Below are 23,106 nucleotides of genomic sequence, written 5' to 3' on the forward strand. Positions count from 1 at the left end.
CAAGACTGCTATCGTCATTCACAGCAAAAAGCCATGACCTGAGAGCAAAACCAGGACCCTAAAAGGCGACTGACAACTGGAGATTTGGCAGAGGTCCAGGTGGGAGATTCCCAGGAGTAGAGAGGTTCTGGGAGGTTCTGAGAAAGCCCCCAGCTGCTGCTAGAACCACTCAAGGAAATAAATTCCACTTCTCTCCAGAATTACTCCCAATTTACTGCTTCTAAGATGATGTCCAGTGGACAAGCTGTCTTGTTTGCATCAAATTTAAAGCTGAATGTCACGCCAACTGGTTCCCAGTGTCCTCAGCCTCAGCTCCATCATTCATGTTACTAATTCAGTAATAAAGCAGAGGTGCCTGGATTCTAAACACCAAGCAGCAAATGTGAAGTCCTAACTCCTCCCCCCAGTCTGCAGTTTTCCAAGGCTGAAAAGTGTGTTTTTGCTTGGGCTAGCACAGCTCCTTTAATAAGCTGGTGCAAAGCTCACTAGTGTTCAACAAAATCCACAAGTTTTATTTGGGGGCTTAAAAACTCCAAAGTGAGCAAACCTAGGAACTGTTTTTACAACATAAAGTTAATTATTGTGACAAAAATGTACCAGAGACCCTTCCTTAGGAATAAACAACTACTAAATGTTACGGAGATCTATAATTGACAAGCTTAATCAGATGCTTCATAGCCAACACTTCACAGATAACTGTGATTATATTGCTTAGCTTTTTCTTCACATTAATATTTCAGAATACAAGACGCCATATATGCAGTACCCATACTAGCTAATAAGAGCTCCATATTTACCAGTTGCTATTCCAGCCACCCTTAAAACTACCAATGAAATTGGAACTATTTATCATTTCACAGATGAGAAAACAAGTTAAAAAAAAACCTGCCTAAAATCGCATAGCTATTAACACAGCAGAAAGATATCAAGCTCATGAAACCTAAAGCCCATGCTTTACAAAACTGCTGGTCAAAACTGTAATATTATTAAAGTTGGATCTGATTCATTGACTTAGGCAACTGTTAAAGTTGGAAAGCTACTTACTGGCTAGTAACTCAGTGGAAATCCTTGGAGTGGAACACATGGAGCATATGCCTATATGGCATGGTTCCCCCTGCTCACCTGGCAGTGTCACATAGGGCGTCTAATTATCAAAAGGAAAAAGGCATCCATTAAAGAAAGAGTATTTGCTCATGAAATTACAATGATGTCAAATGAAAAGGTGAAATCTAATCCCCAGTTCCACAGTTAGCATTCCGATCAGCTAATGCAGAGATGGGAGTAAAGGCCACACAGATGCAGAAGCCTAGGCTGAAGGGGAGCAAACCACCTGCTACAAGGAGTTTGGTGTAACAGTAAGAGGTAGGAATACTGGCAAACTCAAAAGTGTCTGATGCTAATTGGCAAACTTAAAATATTTTTTTGTTTTGTGACCACTTCTGGCAATATTATTCTCAGGGGTTACTCTTAGCTTTGCACTCAAGAATCACTCCTGGTGGTGCTCAGGGGACTGTATGGAATGCCAGGGATTGAACCCAGATTGGCCAGGGGCAAGGCAAGTGCCCTGTCATACTCTTTCCAGCCAAAGATAACTTTTTAAGAGGGCTGATGTGCCAAATACATCTGTGGGTCACCATTTTAAATTCTAATTCACGGTCATGGTCCTCCCGTTGTTCATCGATTTGCTCGAGCGGGCCCCGTAACGTCTCCATCGTGTGACTTAGTTGTTACTGTGTTTGACATATCGAATACGTCACGGGAATTGTCATGCGGGCAAAATACTCTCAGTAGCTTGCCGGGCTATCCGAAAGGGGCGGAGGAATCGAACTCGGGTCGGCCATGTTGGCTGCGTGCAAGGCAAACGCCCTACCCGCTGTGCTATCGCTCCAGCCTAAATTCTAATGTGTATATATATATATATATATATATATATATATATATATATATTAGTACAGGCTGGGTTCAGATTTGAAATTATTTCTGTGTTTTAAAAATCAGTTCATGCGTCTGTAAAATGAAAACTTGTTTCAAAGATTACATTTAAAAAAAAAAATCACGTAGGGGGCGAAGCAGTAGTATGGAGACAGAGACAGGGTGCTTTCCTTGCATGTGAAAGACCCAGGTTTGATCCCCAGTATCCTATATGGTCCCCGAATCCTGCTAGGAGTGATTCCTAATCACAGCACTAGAAGTAACCCCTAAGCACAACAGGTGTGGTCCCCAAAACAACAGTAAATTTAAAAATCACGTAAATAGCCTAGGCACTACCCTTAGAATATTAAGGCAAAAACACAGTCTCAAGACTGAAAAGCAGGTGTGGGGGACTTGGTTTTAGGCAGGGACTGAAATAGATGCCACTGTTTTCACTTAGAACTTCTCTTGGTTTGCTCTGTACCAATCTCTTGAACGGGCTTTACTATGAACAGCACTTCAAACCTCACATCCTCACAGCTCTGGGACAAGGAAATGGCTTCTTTCCATGACTCCAGTACAAAAAATTCTAGATAATGGTATTAGTCAGGCTTGGTTTGAATGTCCAGCCCTTAGAGACCTTAGTTCTCCAGATCAGCTAATCTGTTAGAAATGTAGGCATTTTAAACATCCAGACTATAGGGATGAGGGCCGAGCAATCTAAATTTTAAAATGCCCTCCATATGGATCTGATATACACCACTATAGTTTGAGAGCCACTGCCTCAGGAAAGTGTGGAGGGAAGGTGGTACAATCAGTAGTCTAGTTCGGGTCTATGCTCAGTTATCTGGGGCTGCCGTTTCTAAAAATAAATGATAGGCTACACTGCAGACAAAAGCACCACCTAACCATTACATGTCCTTTCTTTCAGAAGTTGGTAACTTCAAACAGCCATATTCCCAAGTGAAAGTGACAGGGGGAGAGGTGGGTGTAGTTTGTTGGTCTATATAGACAAGGCTCATCGAGGCATCTTACAGAGGGCTACCCAATCAGAAAGAGCTCTTTGCCTCTTTGATGTTCCCCCAAAGATCCTATTTTCCAACAAGCACCAAGCACTTCTTTGACAGTGGCTCTCTCTTATCAGAAATGCTCAGGACCTCTCCTCCCCTTCTCCACTTCTCCCCACAATGTTCAGTGCCTAACGGTCCTGCTCTGATGGACCTTATTCTGGTAAGAAAGACATACAGTAAAAATTAATCATGGAGTCATGTTCTCCAAACACTACCACTCCCTGTGGCGGGGGAGGGGGTCCACCGGAATGTGGTGGAGTATCCTTTGGGGGGTGAAGGAAATAGTAATTTTCCCCTCCCTGAAGAGGGTAGGCCAGACAAGTTTGGGAACTTCTGGAGTTAATAAACAAAGGATGTCTCTGGTCTAATTCAGAGGACGAGAAGTCAACCATGTGAATGATCTGGGGAAGGAAAAACAGGAAAGAAAGTTACAATTCAAAAGACATAGGCAGAACAGAGTTTAGCATTTAAAAAATCTATAAAGCTTGAGTACTATGAGAGGAAGAAAGCCAACTATTTCTGCCACTAAGGACTATAGATTTTATTCTTAGAACAACTGGAAACTATAAAAGTTCTAAGGAGGTGAATGACATCATTCTAAAAAACTATTTTTGCTATATTGTGTGAAGAATGGATTATATAGATTTAAACATGGAACTTAGTGCTAAGCCAAAGGTCTCCAGCACCATTTGCTTCTGCTTCGTGTGGACAGCTACTAAAAATACCTTTATTAGATGTGGGAATATCTAGTAAAGATATGCTAAGTGAAATATGCTAAGTGAAAATCAAGTTCTAAGAATCAGTAAGTTGCCATTTCATGCTTTTTGTTAACAGGAAAACAATCCCTATTTGTCAAAACTCATATCCATAGACTTGATGGACAGCTTCCAAGTCATTAACTCAAAATTTCAGTAATAATCTCCTGAGAACAGGCTTGCAATGTCTGGCCATTTGAAAATACCCTACTAGAAAATACCTGACTCACTATCAGAAAGAATGTTTATGAGTTATTCTTCCTTGTGTCAAGATAACATAGTGATTATCAGCATGAAGGGCCTCGGGAACAAATGGTTTGTGAAAAACAATTTCCCTTCCCCACATAGTGTACACCCTAAAATTATGGCTATTAACTTTTAATTTGCTGACTACAGCTACCCTCATGGACAGAGAGAGGGTCATTATTCTGTCGTGCTTGAAAATTAAAGGACTGGCTCAGTTTCTGAAATTCACAGATGTAGCCTATTTGCACATCTGTAGCATAGATGAACAGTGCTAGAATACATCTCAAGGCCCCCCGGCAGCATAGCTGAGTTTTCTTCATTCACACAATACCTAAATCTTGCTTTTGATTTCTTTAAGACTAATGTGTGGTGCCCAGAGGAAAAGCTGAGCTCCCCCCTTCGCAAAGACAACTTGATCTTGAGTTCAGAGTTCATTACTTCGTTCAGATTCCTGATACAAAACTTGAGTTACCAGGGTGATAGTACAGCAGGTAAGGTTCTCTGCCTTGCACATGGCCGACCTGGGTTTAATCCCTGGTATCCCAAATGGACCCCAAGTCCCGCCAGTAGTGATCACTGAGTGCAAAATCAGGAGCAAGTCCTGAATACTGCGATGTGTGACCTCATAAAAACAAAACAAAAAAATGAGTTAATCATTTCAACTGTTTCTCACTGCCCATAAATTTGGAGGCTACAAAACTGAAGTAGTAAGAAAGGTTTTAAAGGAGCTGGAGCAATAGCACAACGGGTAGGGCGTTTGCCTTGCACGCAGCTGACCCGGGTTTGATTCCCAGCATCCCATATGGTCCCCTGAGCACCGCCAGGGGTAATTCCTGAGCACAGAGCCAGGAGTAACCCCTGTGAATCACCGGATGTGACCCAAAAAGCAAGACGCAAAAAGCAAAAAAAAAAAAAAAAGGTTTTAAAGCCAGCAAGGATTATCCTTTTGACTACAGTTTTAGCAGCCCAACACTGGTACCTTACTAATAACACTGCTTCACTCATACACTGATATTATCTTTGGATACTATCATCTTAATATTACCCAAAGATCTTCCAATGAACAGTATTTTTTCTTAATATATAGCAAAGTAGGGGCTGGAGTGATAGCACAGTGGATAGGGCATTTGCCTTGCACGCGGCCGACCCGGGTTCGATTCCCAGCATCCCACATGGTCCCCTAAGCACCACCAGGAGTGATTCCTGAGTGCAGAGCCAGGAATGACCCCTGTACATTGCCAGGTGTGGCCCAAAAAGCAAATAAATATAGATATAGAAAGTATGTTCTAATTTCTTTAATTTTTTAATGAAATAGTAAATGACTTTTGTCTCTAACGTTAATCATTCATATTATCCTCTATCATTCATAATGAGGTAAAGGTAAAGGTAAAGGCCCTCCCGTTGATCGTCGATTTGCTCGAGCGGGCCCAGTAACGTCTCCATTGGAGACTTTGTTGTTACTGTGTCTGGCATATCGAATACTCTCGGTAGCTTGCCGGGCTCTCCGAGAGGGGCAGAGGAATCGAACTCGGGTTGGCCATGTTGGCCGCTTGTAAGGCGAACGCCCTACCCACTGTGCTATCATAATGAAAACTAGTAAAATGTCTAAATAAACCCAAACCTCTTTTAATAATTTCACTAAAGTCTCTAATAAAAATATTACAGGCTAAGAAATAGGCTGTAAAAGAACTCATCTGGTTTTGTTTTTGGGCAACACCTGACAGTGCTCAGAGGTTTCTCCTGACTGTATGTGGTATGGGGTCTTGAACTTGGGTCAGCTGTATCCACGTAAAGTGACCTACCCACAGCTGTGGGCTAATACTTTTTTATGGCATATTTAGAAATCGAGAAAAGTAATTACATTACAAGGTATATTTTTGGTTTGGGGGCCATACTCAATGCTGCTCTGGAGCGATTCCCAGCAGGGTGCTTGAGGGTTACTAGGGAGACTATGCAGTGCTAGAGATCAAATCTGCTTTCTGCAAGTAAAGCAGGCATTGCAACTAAGTACCCAGCTCTGCAAAGCATATTTAAATCAATATTCCAAAACTACATGTCTTATTCATTTACTCACTTTTATGTCATTTTAATATAAGCCTTAATGTAAACATCCCTGAAGAGCTAAAAACAAAATCGTAGTTACTGACACTGGTTGAAAATTCCTTATGCAGGGGCTGGAGAGATAGCACAGCGGGTAGGGCATTTGCCTTGCACGTGGCCGACCCAAGTCCCGAGTTCAATTCCCAGCTGGTCCCCTGAGCACCGCCAGAGGTAATTCCTAAGTGCAGAGCCAGGTATGACCCAAGAACCCCCCCCCCCCAAAATCCTTATGCAGAACAGCCAGACCTAGTTAACTTTTCTTAAATACATAAAAATGAATCGGTGTATCCTTTTTATGTTTCTGGGCCACACCTAACAGTGCTCAAGGGACTGTATGCGTTGTTGAGAATTGAACTGGATTAGCTATGTGCAAGGCAAGCACTTTACTTCCTGTACTCCAGTGCCCCCACCTTGGATCAAACGTGGGTTGGCCACATGCAAGGCAGGCACCTTACCTTGCATACGGTGACCTGAGTTGATTCCCAGCATCCCATATGGTCTACCAAGCACCACCACTGATGATTCCTGGCATAACCCGAGAACTGCTGGGTGTGGTACAAAAACAAAAAAACCAACCCCCTTCCCCCACCCCAACCAAAACACTACTTAGAAAAAGTACTACTTTAAGATATTTATATGATGCAATAATTTACCCTATTAAATCCTAGGTTTCATTTGCACTACCATAAAATTATCGCTCAGTGGGGCTGGAGCGATAGCACAGCGGGTAGGGCGTTTGCCTTGCACGCAGCCAACATGGCCAACCCAGGTTCGATTCCCAGCATCCCACATGGTCCCCCGAGCACCGCCAGGAGTAATTCCTGAGTGCATGAGCCAGGAGTAACCCCTGAGCATCGCCGGGTGTGACCCAAAAAGCAAAAAAAAAAAAATTATCACTCAGCCTTTTCTAAATCTGAATTGTCAGCAAGTCTGTTTTACATTAAACCACTGCCTGACCATAGGCAAATTCTTACTTGACACATACATAACTGAGACAAACTATTCTGAAGACCATTTTTGACAGCTTTCGGGAATAGCTCACCTAACAGTGGGTCAATCAGTAATCACATTTGTTACAGCAATGGAAATTTTGCTGATGGATATTTTTATCATGTGTTTTACTTAATAAACATTTATTTAAAAAGCATCTAGGTTTTGTGTGTATCTTCCTGAGGGAGGAAAATGTATTTAAAGAAATGAATGGTTAGACTGGATCTTTTAGAAGGTAGGCTAAAGTTTGCCTATCAGATGAATGGGTGGATCTGATCTTTTCATAGGCTAAGCTAGCAAATTCATTTTCGTAGGAAGCAGGAAGAACAAATAATCTTCATGACTAAGTGGGGAATGGCATTGATGGAAGCATGAGCTCTTAAAGGCAAAATGCTTGCAGAATGGGATAAAACAGGAAAGAAACAAGGAGTAATTCAATTAAGTCCCCAAAGACTCAAGAGAACCCTGCTCTCTGATGGCTCTCAGGCCCCTGAATGAGGGAGATAAGAACATCCTCAACTAGGCCTATGTTTTCAGGTAGTTCTTTTTGAGAATAAACTGACTCTCTAAGAAATGATTTCTGGCCAATGCCTTTGTAAGTAAACGTGGACACCAAACTATCTACATGTCTGAAGTATACCAAAGAAACTCACCTTCATTACTGTTTATTATTTTCACTCTCAGAACTAAAGGAAATCCTGTTTTGGACTACTTATAATCCTTTTTTAAATGAATGTTTTCCTGTGAAGGAGCTTTGCATACAGAAAATTTGTTAAATGCTCACTTGTATTCTGTAAAACATGCTGCCTTATATTACATGCTAGACATTAGTAATAGAGGAACTCAGTTCTAACACCTTATTTAAGAGATCCCTATAAAGAATACTCATAGAACTAAAAGGGTTTGTGAACCAAACTACAAGGATATGAAAGTATTTCAACTTAAAAACTCTCATTTATCACACTGAGATTCTTTTTTTTAATTTTTCCTGCTCAGGCTTTTCAGGCATACAAATCAGAACCAAGCTTGAAATCTTGCTTAAATTTAAAAAGGTTGCTTTTATCTGCTTTGAGAAATTCGAAGTTATTAAGATTCTAAGTTTGTGATTAGATGACAGTTAATGCCAAGCAACTCAAAATACTTTTTCCCTCCTTTTTCTCTTACAACCAGAAATGCTCCGAAGTTATTCCTGGCACTGCACTCAGGAATTACTCCTGGTGGTGCACAGGGGATCATATGGGATGCCAGGAATTGAACCCAGGTTGGCCACACGCAAGGCAAGCACCTACCCGTATTATGCTGTCAGCCCCTCAAAATACCTCTTAAAATGGACACTGGTGAAAGGAACACTGCACACCTAAAATTCAATTACGAATAACTTTGCAACCCTGTAATTCATGGTGATTCAATTAAAATTTAAAAAGTGATTCTTACAGGGCCAGAGTGATAGCACAGCGGGTAGGGAGTTTGCCTTGCACGCGGCCAACCTGGGTTAGATCCCCAGCATCCCATATGGTTCCCCCAAGCACCGCCAGGAGTGATTCCTGAGTGCAGAGCCAGGAATGACCCCTGAGCATCACTGGGTGTGACCCAAAAAGCAAAAAAAAAAAAAAGTGATTCTTACAAAGTAAACGCATCTAGAAATTTTAAAGTAACAAATCAAACTAATACATCTCTGTTAAATAAGGATCAAATACTCAGGACAATATTCTTACATAATCAACTCTTAATTTTAGCCCTTTACAACTGTATTATAACTTTATTTAATTTAATGAAAGTCAAAAATTGATGATTCTTAACATAATATGTGGAGATCAAATATGTGGTGATCAAAATTAAAGAATACAAAGTACCTTTAAAAAAAAAGCATTCAGCTCAATACTAATTCCTTCAATATACTGCCAAACTTCTGTTGAGAAGTCTTCTAATACACCAAGTCCAACATGAGAGATGATTTTTTTGTAAGGTTCATTACAACTTTTAACAATGTAATTTAAAATGTCTTTGATAGTGATGACACCGACATGATATTGTAAGCAGCAACACAAAGATTAAACAAAAGTAACATTTCTGAAAATACTGCACAACTTCAGGTGTTTTCTCCAAATTTGCTTTATGTAATTGGGTGAATATAAATTAATGAACAAAAACTTAAGCAAGATACATGTAACAATTTAACAGAACTTGATAGTTTTGATTTTTTCCTCTAATTCATCTTTCATCTTTAAGTGTTTTCATCATGGGGCTCATAGAAAATTAACCAACAAAAGAACATTACAGTCAAATGTCAAATCCATAAGAAGTATTTATGACATACAAAATACTTCTACAATGCAATTATGAAGAACCTTCAAGATACTTGCATTTTGTATGTAGAAAAGTGTTAGAGTCAAATATTCAACTCATTACAAAATAAACACTTCCGATTTATTAGATTGAGACTGATTCTCCTTTTGCTAGTGAATGATTTTTTTTAGCTAATATCAGAGTTGAACAAATAAGTCATCTTTGAGTATATAAGGGAAAAAAACACATGCTAAATGGATAAAACATTAAAACTACATTTTTACTAGATCATCTCTACCTCTAATACTTCAGAAGCTTAGAGATTCAGAGTGTTCTTATATAACAGCAAAAAAAAAAAAAGGAAAGAAAAGGAAAAAAAATTCCTTCTGAGATTACAACTATGAAGTCATGTGGTTATACAAATTCGGTATTTGTGTGCAAAACATGAAATACATTTATCTTAATTCTCCCTGCTTAGACTGGTCAATCAGCTAGCAGGATTTTCCCTTCCAAGAAATATAGATTGAGATGTATTCTATATAACTTCAATAACCTCAGCACTACAATAATGAGAGATGCAGTATCCTTTTGCTTATGGTCCAAGACAACAGGGAAGGAGGTCACAGAAAAGGATAAATCAAAAACTGTTACAAGTGAGAAACTTCAGTTTCACCATGGTGCCACTTTCATTTTTACATAAGCATGGTGGCATAATTCAAGCTCAATAAATCAAAATCTTAATATTTAACATTTTCTTGACTTTTAATTATCACCATATTAACAACTAAAATAATTAGACAAAACATATAGAAAGGGTAATTTTAAATCCCACTTTACTATAGTTGGTTTCTTGACACATTAACTAATTTTTTTAATAGAAAAGGGATAGTGCATCTCAGTTTGCTTACAAGCTAGGAGATCATTTGAATTCTGCATTTCCTAACTGCAAACAGATATAGCACTTATAATAGGTTATAAATAAACTGGTTTTCAAGCATAGAGCCAGCCCCAACGATAATAATACACTATTTAAAAAGACCTAAGGCAATGAATTCCATTTCCAATGGAAAAAAAGAACTGTGCAAACAAGCTTTAAACTACTTTTTTTTTTGTGCCAGTGTTATAAAATGTAGCTTTTAATAAAACCTTGACCCAAATGCCAGCAACTTCAGAAAAGAATTTGGGTGGGGGGGTAGAGGGGAAATTATTTCACTTTAGGAAAAACAACCACTATCTTTTTCCTAATCTTCAACACACACAATTTAAACATATACAGCTGCTGTAACACTTTTACACAATTCCTATGTACTGGAGCAATAACAAGATCTAAATACAATTATATTTTAAACACTGGGTCAAGGCTTTACATAAAAATACCAACCTACTTTTCCCCCTAAGTTTCTAAAATATCACATACTTTTCTCCCAACATCTGCAGCCATTCAGGAATTTTAAGGAAACTTTTGTGCATGATCTTAATTCCTAATCCCTGGCTCTTTGGGCTCAGTGACAAAAGATCAAAACCACCAAAAATGATGGTTCACTTGAAGTCAGACGAGAGACCCTGGCTCAATTAGTCTCATAGGACGAAAGCAGTGCTGCATCAACTGGCTCCATGCAGGAGGGGCATGTGAAGGATCTCATCAACCAGTCATCTATACAGTCCAGATGATAGATGTGCATGCACGGCAGAAACCGAATTGGGTCCCCATAAACAAAGTCCATCATACAGATCACACACCTGTCAGGGATAAGGGAGAGAAATGAGAAAAAATGTTGTTTTTTTTTTTTAAGAGAAATCACCTATCCAGAATACCTTAAAATTCTATTATGTAATAGCTTGTCAGTCATGAAAAAGAAGCATGCAAAAAAATCCCTTCACCCCAATAAATTTAATCCATTTATCTCTTATTTCAATCCCTGGGATTTATAGTTTGAGAGAAATCAATGGAACAATGAGAAATAGGCTGCATGGGACTCAAGTTCATTGAATGTAAAATAGCTACAAATTACATAAGACAACTAAAGGGAAAAGTGTTTTTTTACATATCATCAGTTAGAATCAATGTTTCCCAAAGTGGGTGACAGCACCTGTAGAATACTGGAAGGAACCAGGGTTTGATAATAACCTTAAATATCATGGAGAGGTACTTTGTTCACGTAAAGAATATTTCCGGTGGACACAATGATTTTTTCACCCCTGAAAAGAGGTACATAGGCCAACTTTGAGAATCTCCGAGTTAGATCAAACATTTGATCTAACTCGGAGATTCTCAGGAGTCACTCTTGGCTCTGCACACAGGAATTATTCCTGATAGTGTTCAGATCAGGGGCCATAGGGGATATAGGGGACTGAACTTGGATCAGCTGTGTGCAAGGCAAACACACTACCTGCTGTACTATTGCTCCAGTTCAAGTTAGATCAATATCGTTACTGAACATTTTACTTGAGTTGAGATTTAGTGTAGGCACAAAAGCGTAATAGTTTTAACTTTGATAAAACATACAATCAGAACTTCTAACTTCAGCCTATTCTCTGGGATGCCGCAGGTTAAAGGACTCTATAATTACATTTTTAAAGTTCACTATTCAACTCTTCAGTGTTTGTAGACAGAGGTACTAACTGAAGTACGACAAGCACTATGTACTAAATGATGCTAAGGCTAACATCCAAACAACACAGTAAACGAGACAGATTGTGTCTATGTTGGTGAGACTATTCTCTACCTAAATAATGGCTAGACTCATTACAATTGATCAGATACTAGAAATTTGAGGAAAAAAATCCCCAGAAACAATATTTATATTCAACTTAATAGGCTTAATTATTTTGCAATAATTTTATTGCATAAGACACAAGATTCTCCTCATATCACTAAAAAACTTAGCAAACAATAATTGCATAATGTACCAAAATGTCCCTATACCATAATCCACCTCTCATATTAAGAGTTAGTTTATAGATACAAGATAATTATTTTTTGTGTCCCCCCAAGCAGTGCTCAGTGAATAGGGGACCATTCAAAGTAATACTTTGTTAACTGGGCTAGTGATTCAGTGATAATCAGGTCTCATACAGTGCTGCTCAGGCCCTAGGGTGCTGGGGACCACAAGCACCTTTAATCACTATACTACTGTAAGAGCCTCCAGATGAATAATTTTTAACTAACATCAAATGTCATCCAAATGGACACTTGCAACACATAAAATGGTCAGAATTCACACCATCATTTCCTAATGTTTTATGAAAACTGCTAGCCTGGCAAGCTACCGGTAATGTATTCAATACACCAAATACACTAACAAAAAGTCTCACAATGGAGATGTTACTGGGCCCGCTCGAGCAAATCGATGAACAATGGGAGGACAGTGCTACAGTGCTATACCTAAAAATTCTAATGAACTGATTAAATATTTGACTTTCAAAATGCAAAATATTAAACTGCTAGCCTGGCAAGCTACCCGTAATGTATTCAATACACCAAACACAATAACAAAAAGTCTCACAATGGAGATGTTACTGGGCCCGCTCGAGCAAATCGATGAACAATGGGAGGACAGTGCTACAGTGCTATACCTAAAAATTCTAATGAACTGATTAAATATTTGACTTTCAAAATGCAAAATATTTTTCTTGACAGGTGTGAATTTATTAAGACTTACTCTCGGATTTTTTTTTCTGATCCATCTCTTCCAGGGTCATAAACTCCTTTAGGCAGATGTTGTATAAGGCCTATTCTTTGAGCTATCCTAATTTGTTCCTCTTCAGTCAGCTGGGTTGCTAGGCGAGTCTGACTAGGTGTTGGATGATAGACTGGAACTGGAACTTGTTCCTAAATTTTGAAAAACGGAGAAAATAATTAGTTTAAAAGTAACCTTCCCCTGAACTAAGGCTATCCTTTTATTTCATATTTTTAGGTTATGGATGGGGGAGCAGGCTGCCTTTGTTAAATTGGGTTACTATGCAGAAGAGACTTTCAGCTGCTGTAATTTAGCATATACGACGAAAGACGTAAACACAAATTTCATTGAAAAACTGGCATGCATTAACATTTCATGTATTTCTATGAGGACTATATAACCCAGGGGTATTCAATTTTGATGAATAGTTAAATCAATATAATGAACAAAACAGGCTTATTTTAGGTGCCAGAAAGATAAATAATACAGGGACTAAGACACTTGCCTTACATGAGGTCAACCCTAATTCATTACCTGGATACCACAAATAGGCCCCTGAGCGCCACCAGGAGAGACCCCTGTGCATAAAACCAGGCATAAACCCAAGCAGCACTAGGTGTGGGCCACAAATAAAATATAATAAAATTTAAAAAATAAAATAAGACAGACTTTTCAAAAACTAATACTCAAAACTGCAGTGGAGTTTTGTGTCCTTGGTATATCAGTACTTACACCAAAACTGGTTTGGGGCTTGAATATTCAGCTCAAAGTTTTACAATGGGTAAACTTCTCAGTTCAGTGTCAGACTCACAGTGATGCCACAAATTAGCTATAAATCGTTGACCAAATTATTTAACCTCATGAGCCTTAGTTTCTCTATACAGAAAGTACTACTACTGGCACTGTAAGAATTAAACAGGAAATGGCAGGGAGATGGTTCAAAAAGTTGAAGTCATGTTGAAATCCCAGGTTAAATAAATCCCCTGAACACTGCCAAGGGCAACCCCCAAGGCTAGGAGTAGCATCCAAGTACTGCAAAGTACAATCCCAAAACAAAAAGAATAAAGCAAGATATTTCAAGTTTTGTCCTCAAAAGATACACATAAAACCTCATTAAATATGAACAAGTAGTATTGTAGTTCTGCTATGACTGTAGAAAAACACTCGAATGTTTACTTAAGAAACAGATTGGAAGCTGGAGAGATAGCACTGAGGGCAGAGCACTTGGCTTGCACGCGGCTGACCCTAGTTTGATCCCCCGTGTCCCATAGCCCTAGTAGGAGCGGTTCCTGAATACAGAGCTAGGAATAAGTCCTGGGCATTGCCAGATGTGTCCCCCACCTCCAGCAAAAAATGGCGGGGGGGGAGGAAGATTGGTTTTATAATACTGAATGTCTGAAAATTGTGAAAAAACACTTTGTGACTCAAAAACAACAACAACAATATAATATTTTAAAAAATAGACTGGAGGCTGCAGAGATCGAACAGGAGGTAAGGCACTTTGTCTAACATGCAACCATTTCTGAGGACCCTGGTTTAATCCCTTATATTGCATGGAGCGATAGCACAGCGGGTAGGGCGTTCGCCTTACAAGCGGCCAACATGGCCGACCCGAGTTCGATTCCTCCGCCCCTCTCGGAGAGCCCGGCAAGCTACCGAGAGTATTCGATATGCCAGACACAGTAACAACAAAGTCTCCAATGGAGACGTTACTGGGCCCGCTCGAGCAAATCGACGATCAACGGGAGGGCCTTTACCTTTACCTTTACCTTCCCCCCAGCAATGCCAGGTATGTCCCAAGAGCATCCCACCCCCTGTCAAATAGACTGGACTTATATATGGTAGATCTCAATAAAGCGGAAATCAAAATAAAACAAAATTTAATCAAAAAGAGAAAGAAATTTATTGGACCTTGGCAGAGGTTTATCTTTAAGGAAAAAAAAAAAAGAAATCTTAGGATTCATCTTCTAAGACTAATGTTCCCATTTTATAGACCAAACTTGCCTTATAGTCACATGTTTAATTATTGGAACAGTACTGGAACTTGAATTCTACTCTCTGTTTTAAGTTAATTAATTTTTACTATATGAATACCTGATTTATAGATATCAAGATTCTCTATAAATCATGTGAATTTTGTCAACCTACATTACTTCAAAAAAAGAATTCTTTGAATTAACATTTTAAGAAAGTTATCAAAAACAGGCATTTCAAAGGAATGAATGCTTCAATAAATGATTTTATCTATAATACAGGGTTTATAACTTCAGTCTCAACTTTAATAATAATCAAATTTATCTTTTAATTATTCCTCTAAAACAGATACATTTGAAAGTCAAATTACTTTTTTTCCCTGTTGATCTTTCATCTGGAACTCCGGAGGGCTACTCCATGTAGTTCTTCCTATGTATTTGGGTGACAATCAAAAATCCACTGCTACCTAAAGTCACTCGAGCAAATCGATGAACAACGAGAGGACAGTGCTACAATGCTATCTAAAGTCAGAAAGCTATTTTCAAACAGCAGAGAACAGTTTCTTCTTGTGCTCACTGTGGGATTTGGTTTCCAGTATCACTTTCCTAAGTCTAGAAATCCAATGAGTCTTTAAAGAAACAAAACTATTTATATTCAAAGGAATCTTACTAACAATACAATAAATTAAAATAGCTATTCTAGTACAATGGGTTTGGAATGCAATCTGACTGAGGAGGAACAATCAGGGTTTCCATCTTTAATCTCTGTCTGGAGCAACTCTATAGAATGAGGTGAATGAAGCATAATAACTAAGGGTATGGGGTTTCAGGCGCCGTAGAGATAGTACAGTAGGTAGAGCATTTGCCTTGCACATGGCCAACCTGGGTTCAATCCCCAGCACTGCATATGGTTCCCTAAACCCTATCAGAAATCATCCCTGAGCACAGAGAGATACTGCATAATCCCTGGGCACCACCAAGTGTGGTCCAAACTCCACCTCCTCCCAAGTAAGAGTATGGGATTTTCTACCCAAAAAAACCTTAATTTCAAGATTTGAGTCTTACTACTTACTGTGGTGACTCAAGTCAAATGATATAATCATGTAAGATACTATTGTAAGAACTTGGTTTATGACAACATTTGCAAGTTACTCTTCATACTGTTTCCCCCTGCCCCCATCACTAATAATTCTGATCTGAAAACCTTAGATAACTGCTATGTCCCTGGGCTTTGATCTGTTTTCTAGCTAGTCCCCGAATATTAAGTACTCATTTGGTCTTTGTTTTGATCCTGCCAGTTCTACGCTTTCCAACCCTAAGACAACTCTAGATTGCCTTTCTGATTCTCAGAGCTAGTCTAATCTAACTTTGGTAAGCTGCCATCTGTTGTACTAAGAAATCACTGTCACTGTCACTGTCACCATCATCCCGTTGTTCATTTCCTCAAACGGGCACCAGTAATGTCTCCACTCATCATAGCCCTAAGATTTTAGCAAGTGACACATTGGAGGCTCTTTCAGGGTCAGAAGAATGAGACCCATCATTGTTACTGGGTTTTGGCATATAGAACATGCCACAGGGAGCTTGCCAGACTCTGCCTTGCGGGCAGGATACTCTCGGTAGCCTGCAGGGTTCTCTGAGAGCGAGAACTAGACAATAAGAAGTCATGCACACACTTCAGGGAGCTTTGTTTTATAGTCTCTGGGTCTTGGCCTTAGATGAGACTGCACGGCACAGGGGGCAGCTGGTGGGTGTAACGCCTAGCTACTGGAAGATCGGGGATCTGGGTGGAGGAGGCCCAGTACTAAGAACTCACTCAGGTAAAAGGAAAAACTGGTCTAAGTATGGGTAAAAAGGAACTACGAAATTTTTGTGACATACTCACTACAAGTAAAAATAACTACACCGCTTCAGAAATAATCATCTCTAAGCATGTGGTTTTTTTTGTTTTTTGTTAATTAGAAGCCTCTTCCAGCAAGGATGGGGGGGTGGGGGGCGGAGGCAAGCAGGGAAGGTGGTGTGTGGGTACGCTGGCTCTGAGCTTGGCTCAGCAGTGTCAGGGTTCATCCCTGCTGTGCTTGGGGGCCACTCCAGCAGTGCTCGGGGCCATGTAATAAAGAAGATCAAATTTAATGACTCACACATGCAAGGCATGTGTTCCATCACTTTGATTTCTTTTCTCAGCCACTCACATACAATTTTTTAAAGGGCTAGATTTCTTCCATGGCTCACAAGTGTAGTATACACAGGACATGGAAAAGAGAACAAAGGAAAACAAACATGTTAACTTTATGAAGAAACAAACATGTTAACAGATTTTCCTTTGGTACTTCTACTGAACCAAATGAGTTCTTTGAATCTCACTTAAACATCCAAATTTAAATTTACACGCACTTTTTAGAGGGAAGGAAATAACTAAGAACTCCTGAAATTTTAAAGATGGATGTGGTCTCACCCTTCTCAGCACACACACCTATTTCCTATCATACTTGTTAAAAATGATCTGATGGATGACTTATTGTTTAGCAGCTAGAGATACAGTGGAATTTTAAGGTGGAAAAAGTGAAATCTTATTTTTAATGCTAGCTAGAAGACATGAAAGATGAGACAGAAATATAAAAACACCAATTTTTAAGATTTAGATTCCAGTACATTTAAGGTTAAGATTTAGTTCCATTATTCCCTGATGATTCACTTCATGTAAACTCTTTGTATAAACACCAACATCTATGTTGGGCAGCTGCTTTTCTTCAAGGTATCTGGCATCCCTGACTACAGAGTCCTTCACACATGTCAGCACAATTCAAAGTTGGTGGAATCAAGTGCTTTCTATTTTACTATGCTAGGAGAGAAGACTGAAAATTGGTACCTGGTCATTTACACAATAGAGTACTATGTAGCTGTTAGAAAAGATGAAGTCATGAAATTTACATACAAGTGGTACTACATGGAAAGTATCATATTAAGCGAAATGAGTCAGAAAGAGACGGATAGACATAGAAAAATTGCATTCATCTGGTGAACATAAAGTAACAAAATAGGAGACTAACACCCAAGAGTGGCCGAGATTAGTACCAGGAGTTTTGCTCCATGGCTTAGAGGCCAGCCACACATGCTAGGGGAAAAGGGAGCTCAGATAGAGAAGAGAACACCAAATAAAGGGTGTTGGGAGGATCCTCCCAGGATGGGAGAAGCAAGCTGAAAGTAGACTATGGACCAAACATGATTGCCACTCAATGCCTCTTTTGCAAACCACAACACTCAAAAGGAGAGAGAGAACAGGGGGGAATGCCCTGTCACAGAGGCAGGGGGGGTGGAGGGGGGTGGGGGGTGGGAGGGATACTGGAATCCCTGGTGGTGGAGAATGGGCACTGGTGGAGGGATGGGTGTGCGATCATTGTATAACTGAAACCCAGGCACAAAAATTTGTAAGTCTATAACTGTACCTCATGGTGTTTCACTAATAAAAATTTTTAAAAATCTGGTACCTGGTTTCCTATGAATTGCACATTATGAACCTTTTCCCTTTCCTTATTTTGCTTTGAGCCACTATAAATCATAGCTGTGATAAATTAGATGCTAAATTTTGTGATTCCTCCTACTGAATTACTGACTATTCTAGGTAATACTTAAACTAACAATACCTTGACTCCTTTGTTAGTGTGCTGATCTTTGCCAGATGTTTGGAGGCTGTTTCTGACTATTCATTCAGATTCAGAGGTTCCTCCAGGTGGTGCTCGGGGGAACTGTGCTGTGCCAGGGATGGAACCTGGGACTCAGCATGCAAAGCCTGTACTCAAGCCCTTTGAGCTATCTCCCTGGCTCTGATTCACTCTATTAAAATACTTTGGCAACGTTCATCAGAAATGTTCCTTTCTGAAGTGTTTTTTGACAACAGTAGTTATACAATAAAACTTAAAAAAGATTCCGAGGAACCAGAGAGAAAATACAGGGATAAGGCGCTTGCCTGGCACATGGCCAACTCAGGCTAGATCCCTAGCACCACAAATGGTCCCCCAGGAAGCCAGAATGATCCCTAAGCACAGAAACTACTAAGTCCTGAGCACCACTGGCTATGGATCACCAACAAAAAAGACTGTAAAAGAAACTAATATTTTCAACATTTATTACATAGCACCATGAAAATCACTATGGAGATAGAAATGGTGTCTATGTGGTCCATGTCACCACCACTCCTCCCAGCTCTCACCCTGCACCACTAAGCTCTAATCCCTGGTACTTCAGAATGTGACCATTTTAAGTTAGATTTTGATGTCATCCTGGCCTCTTTGCCTATCCTATATTCTTCTTCCAATAACTTTTGCCCATCCTGTAAGCTAAAATTACTAAGAAGTTATTCGAATCTGTATCTTTCTCTTAGACTCCTTGGCATGCAGGAGGTCTGGGTTAATCATAGGCACATGATTCCCAGAGCATAACTAGTACTGGGAGGAGCCACCAGGCACTGATGAGAGTGGTCCCAAAACAAAGACTAAAATAAAACCCCAGGCTCTATTTGACATGCAGTTGGTATTTCAAAAGCACCTCAAATTCAGTATGTCCAAAAGTGAACTCCCCTCTTTTAGGTACCCAAACTTAGTGAATGACATGACCATTATTTAGTTCTCTAAGGCTGTGATATCCTTTGGCCTTACCCTCCCATACTACCAAAATAACGAATTCAGACATTTATTTTTCCATGCCTATTGCTAATACAAGCCAGATCTCATTTCTTCCTAGTGAACGAAAATGGGCTAGCGAAATCTCAATTTGTTCCCTACCCAGAAGTTAGAAAACTGTTTTCAAATATATCCAACCCTTCTCACCTATAGCTTTGATGTAAGCCAAAGTTCCCAGTAAGACCTTACAAGTTTTGTATAGTCTGGATCATATCTACCAAAATTTAGTAACTCAATTTCCACTGCCTTTATTCAGATTAAAAAATAAAGTTCTCATTAATATTTATATTTTACAGATAAGAAAGCTGAAGCACCTAAAGAAACTCTGCCTAAATTGTTCAGCTAGTAGGAGGCAAAGCCAGGATTCAAGGCCAGGCAGTCCAACTTCAAGAATCTCAAAGTTTCTTTAGGTAAATTTATAAATCATTTATAACCTTGTATTTATATTTCATGTTGCTTTTTCTGCTGGATAACAAACATTATTTGTCCTTGACGTTGAATGGGTTTGTCAATGACTCAGGAATGATCATTCCATATGAATTTTTTTAATGTACAAGACTGCTATTTATTCAGCCACTGATTAAGCTGGTTGAAGCAGAATGAACTCCACATATACTTATTAAAAATTTTTTTTTACTGAATATCCACAAGACAGACCATTACAAAGCCGTTCGTGATCGAGTTTCAGTCATGTAATAATCCCTCCACCAGTGTACATTTCCTACCACCAATGTCCCCAGTTTCCCTCCTTTCCCCCAGCCCTGCCTCTACAGCAGATTCATTCTTTTCCTCCCCTTCCCCTACCCTACCTTTCCCTTTCCCCCTCCCCCTCCCTCCCTCCCTCTCCACCCCCACCCCCTTTTCCTTTTGTGCATTATGATTTGCAACACAGGTACTAAGAGGTCAATGAGTTTGCTCAGGGCTTTTGGTATTTTTATTGGGAAGGTAGTTTTTTTTTTTCCTTTTTTTTTGGCGGGGGGGGGGGGGGGGGGGGAAGATCACACCCGTCAATGCAGAGAGGTTACTCCTGGCTCACGCACTCAGGAATTACTCCTGGCGGTGATCATGGGACCATATGGGATGCTGGGAATTGAACCACAATTGGCTGCATGCAAGGCAAACACCCTACCCGCTGTACTATTGCTCCAGCCCCAGAAGGGTAGTTTTTTAACTGAGTGGCAGCTTTGGGGTGTGGATGTGAGTGCTGTGGCTTCAGCAACTACAGGGAGGTGGGAAGAGGTAGCCCATCCTGACCCTGAGAAAGCCTAGAGATTTTAGTCACAAAACCCCGAGAAAGCCTGGAGATTTCAGTCACAGAACCTGAATACCCGAATTTTCAGAGATTATATCTTGGTGAATTCTGTCCTGAGAACACTGAGTCCAGACAGGGGCCTGGCAGCGCTTCTGGGTTGTGGAACCAAGTGGCTGTCGGGGGCTCTGCTTGGGCAGGCACCAGGCCAACCAGCACCCCCACCCAACTCCCCCGCCGGTCTGTTCAGCCACACACAGGTCCGAGATTAAACTGCAGTTTTTGATCTCTTTCAAGATTTATTTATGAGTCTCTGCAGCAAGGCCAGTAGAAGAGCTTATATGGTGGCACTGGAGTTGGTTCGCAGGGGTGACTGCCAGTGCTTTCAGGTATATAGGGAAGTGGAGGAGGTAGCCCATCCCGACCCCAAGAAAACCTGGAGATTTCAGGCACAAAACCCACAAACCCAAATTTTAAGCAGATTATATCTTGGTGAGGTCCATCCTGAGACAGTGGAGTCCGGCTAGGGGAATGGTGGCAATTTTGGATTGTGGAAACAAGCAGCTGCCAGAGGATCTGCTTGGGCAGGAACCAGGCTGACCCATGTCCTTCCGATTTATCCTGGTCTGCTCAGTCTTGCATGGATCTGAGATTAATTGCAGGTTTTTATTTCTTTGGATTTATTTATGGTTCTCTGAAGCAAGGCCGACAAATGAGCTTGTATAGCTGAGTCAGAGGTGGTTTGTGGGCATGGCTCCCACATATCTTTTTTTTTTTTTTTAACTTTTGGCCATTTGATTTCCCAGGAAACTTGGTCCTGAGTTGGGGTCCAGCCAGAGTCACAGCAGTAATTTCCAAGGATCGGGAAGCCTGAAGGTAGCATCAGGCTGTTGATGCACTTGCACTTCAGGTAACAGGTTGACCTGCTGACAGCACCCTGCCCCTGTCTATATGAATTTTGACTACAGTACAAACTGCAGATTAGGATTCTGAGCACTACCAGCTCTGGACCCCCTACAAAAAGATAAAGAGATATGTGATTTTATGTACAGTAATTTGATCAATGTATTTCCTCATTACTAGATCATAATCTTGATACAGGCAGATTCTGTGTCTGCTATGCTTATCAATATACTACTCACTATTCAGTAGGGATTCAATAAACATTATAGAATAACTAAATAATTAAATCACAGCACTCAATGTTTGCATTTCTATATTTCAAGTCTTACGATAGCACAGCGGGTAGGGCGTTCGCCTTACAAGCGGCCAATATGGCCGACCCGAGTTCGATTCCTCCACCCCTCTCGGAGAGCCGGGCAAGCTACTGAGAGTATTCAATATGCCAAACACAGTAACAACAAAGTCTCCAATGGAGACGTTACTGGGCCCGCTCGAGCAAATCGACGATTAACGGGAGGGCCTTTACCTTTTACCTTTACATAAATATCAGTTTTATAAAAATACTATATTAAAAAAACCATGAATGACTTTGTTAATTACGTTTCAATAAAGCCAAAAAGGGAAAATGTAATATAAATAGCAATCAAGATTTCTTATCCAAGTGAAAATATCTGGTTTGTTGTATTGTTCAAATTTCTACTTCTTTATCTCATGGTAACTTAATACATATACCCAAACTGAATTATTTCTTCCTACTGCCAAAATCTCAAACTCAGAATTTTTATGTTACTATCTAGGTTAATGGCAAAGAAGCACACTTGAAAGAGCATAGATACTCCACAGGAGATCTGACCTGGCACTTACCACTATTAAAAAGTACAAAGTTCCACATTAGCAAAACAAGAGTCTCTGTCTTAAAGAGAGTTGACTAGGAGTAATTAAAAATTTCAAGTAAAGCACCTACCATAATAAGGGCTCAGTATTTGGACCTTTCCTGTGATGATATCATAAAAGTCATCCAAGGCAGACATGTCATCCTTTCTTAATCCTTTGATAACCTGTCTTCCAATTACCCTCATGTTTTTTTAAATTAATCAAAAGCGTTTCCTCATGTAAATAGGAGGAAGGAGACATATATATAATTCCCCGTGAGTTTAAAATTTGAGAAGGGGGTAATTCACAATAAGAGAAGAAAATGGATTTTAAATAAATTTAAACATTTTTTCCCTTAAATTTCCATGGTAAGTCTTGATGCAAAGTGAAC

General features: G+C 39.8%; 1 protein-coding gene across 1 annotated transcript in view; it reads right to left on the bottom strand.

Annotated features, from left to right (window-relative positions):
• Nucleotides 1-8,816: 8,816 nt before the first annotated feature.
• Nucleotides 8,817-23,106, bottom strand: part of RNF11 (ring finger protein 11) — a 44,915-nt gene continuing 30,625 nt past the window's right edge. Inside the window, exons 2-3 of the mRNA XM_056122292.1 lie at nucleotides 13,021-13,190; nucleotides 8,817-11,098 (exon numbers count right to left, since the gene is read on the bottom strand). Coding sequence (XP_055978267.1) covers nucleotides 10,927-11,098; nucleotides 13,021-13,190 — 342 coding nt within the window. The 3' untranslated portion in view covers nucleotides 8,817-10,926. The remainder of the gene's footprint in view (nucleotides 11,099-13,020; nucleotides 13,191-23,106) is intronic.

The sequence above is a fragment of the Sorex fumeus genome, unplaced genomic scaffold (assembly GCF_029834395.1).
Source record: "Sorex fumeus unplaced genomic scaffold, SorFum_2.1 ptg000045l, whole genome shotgun sequence".
Lineage (NCBI taxonomy): Eukaryota > Metazoa > Chordata > Mammalia > Eulipotyphla > Soricidae > Sorex > Sorex fumeus.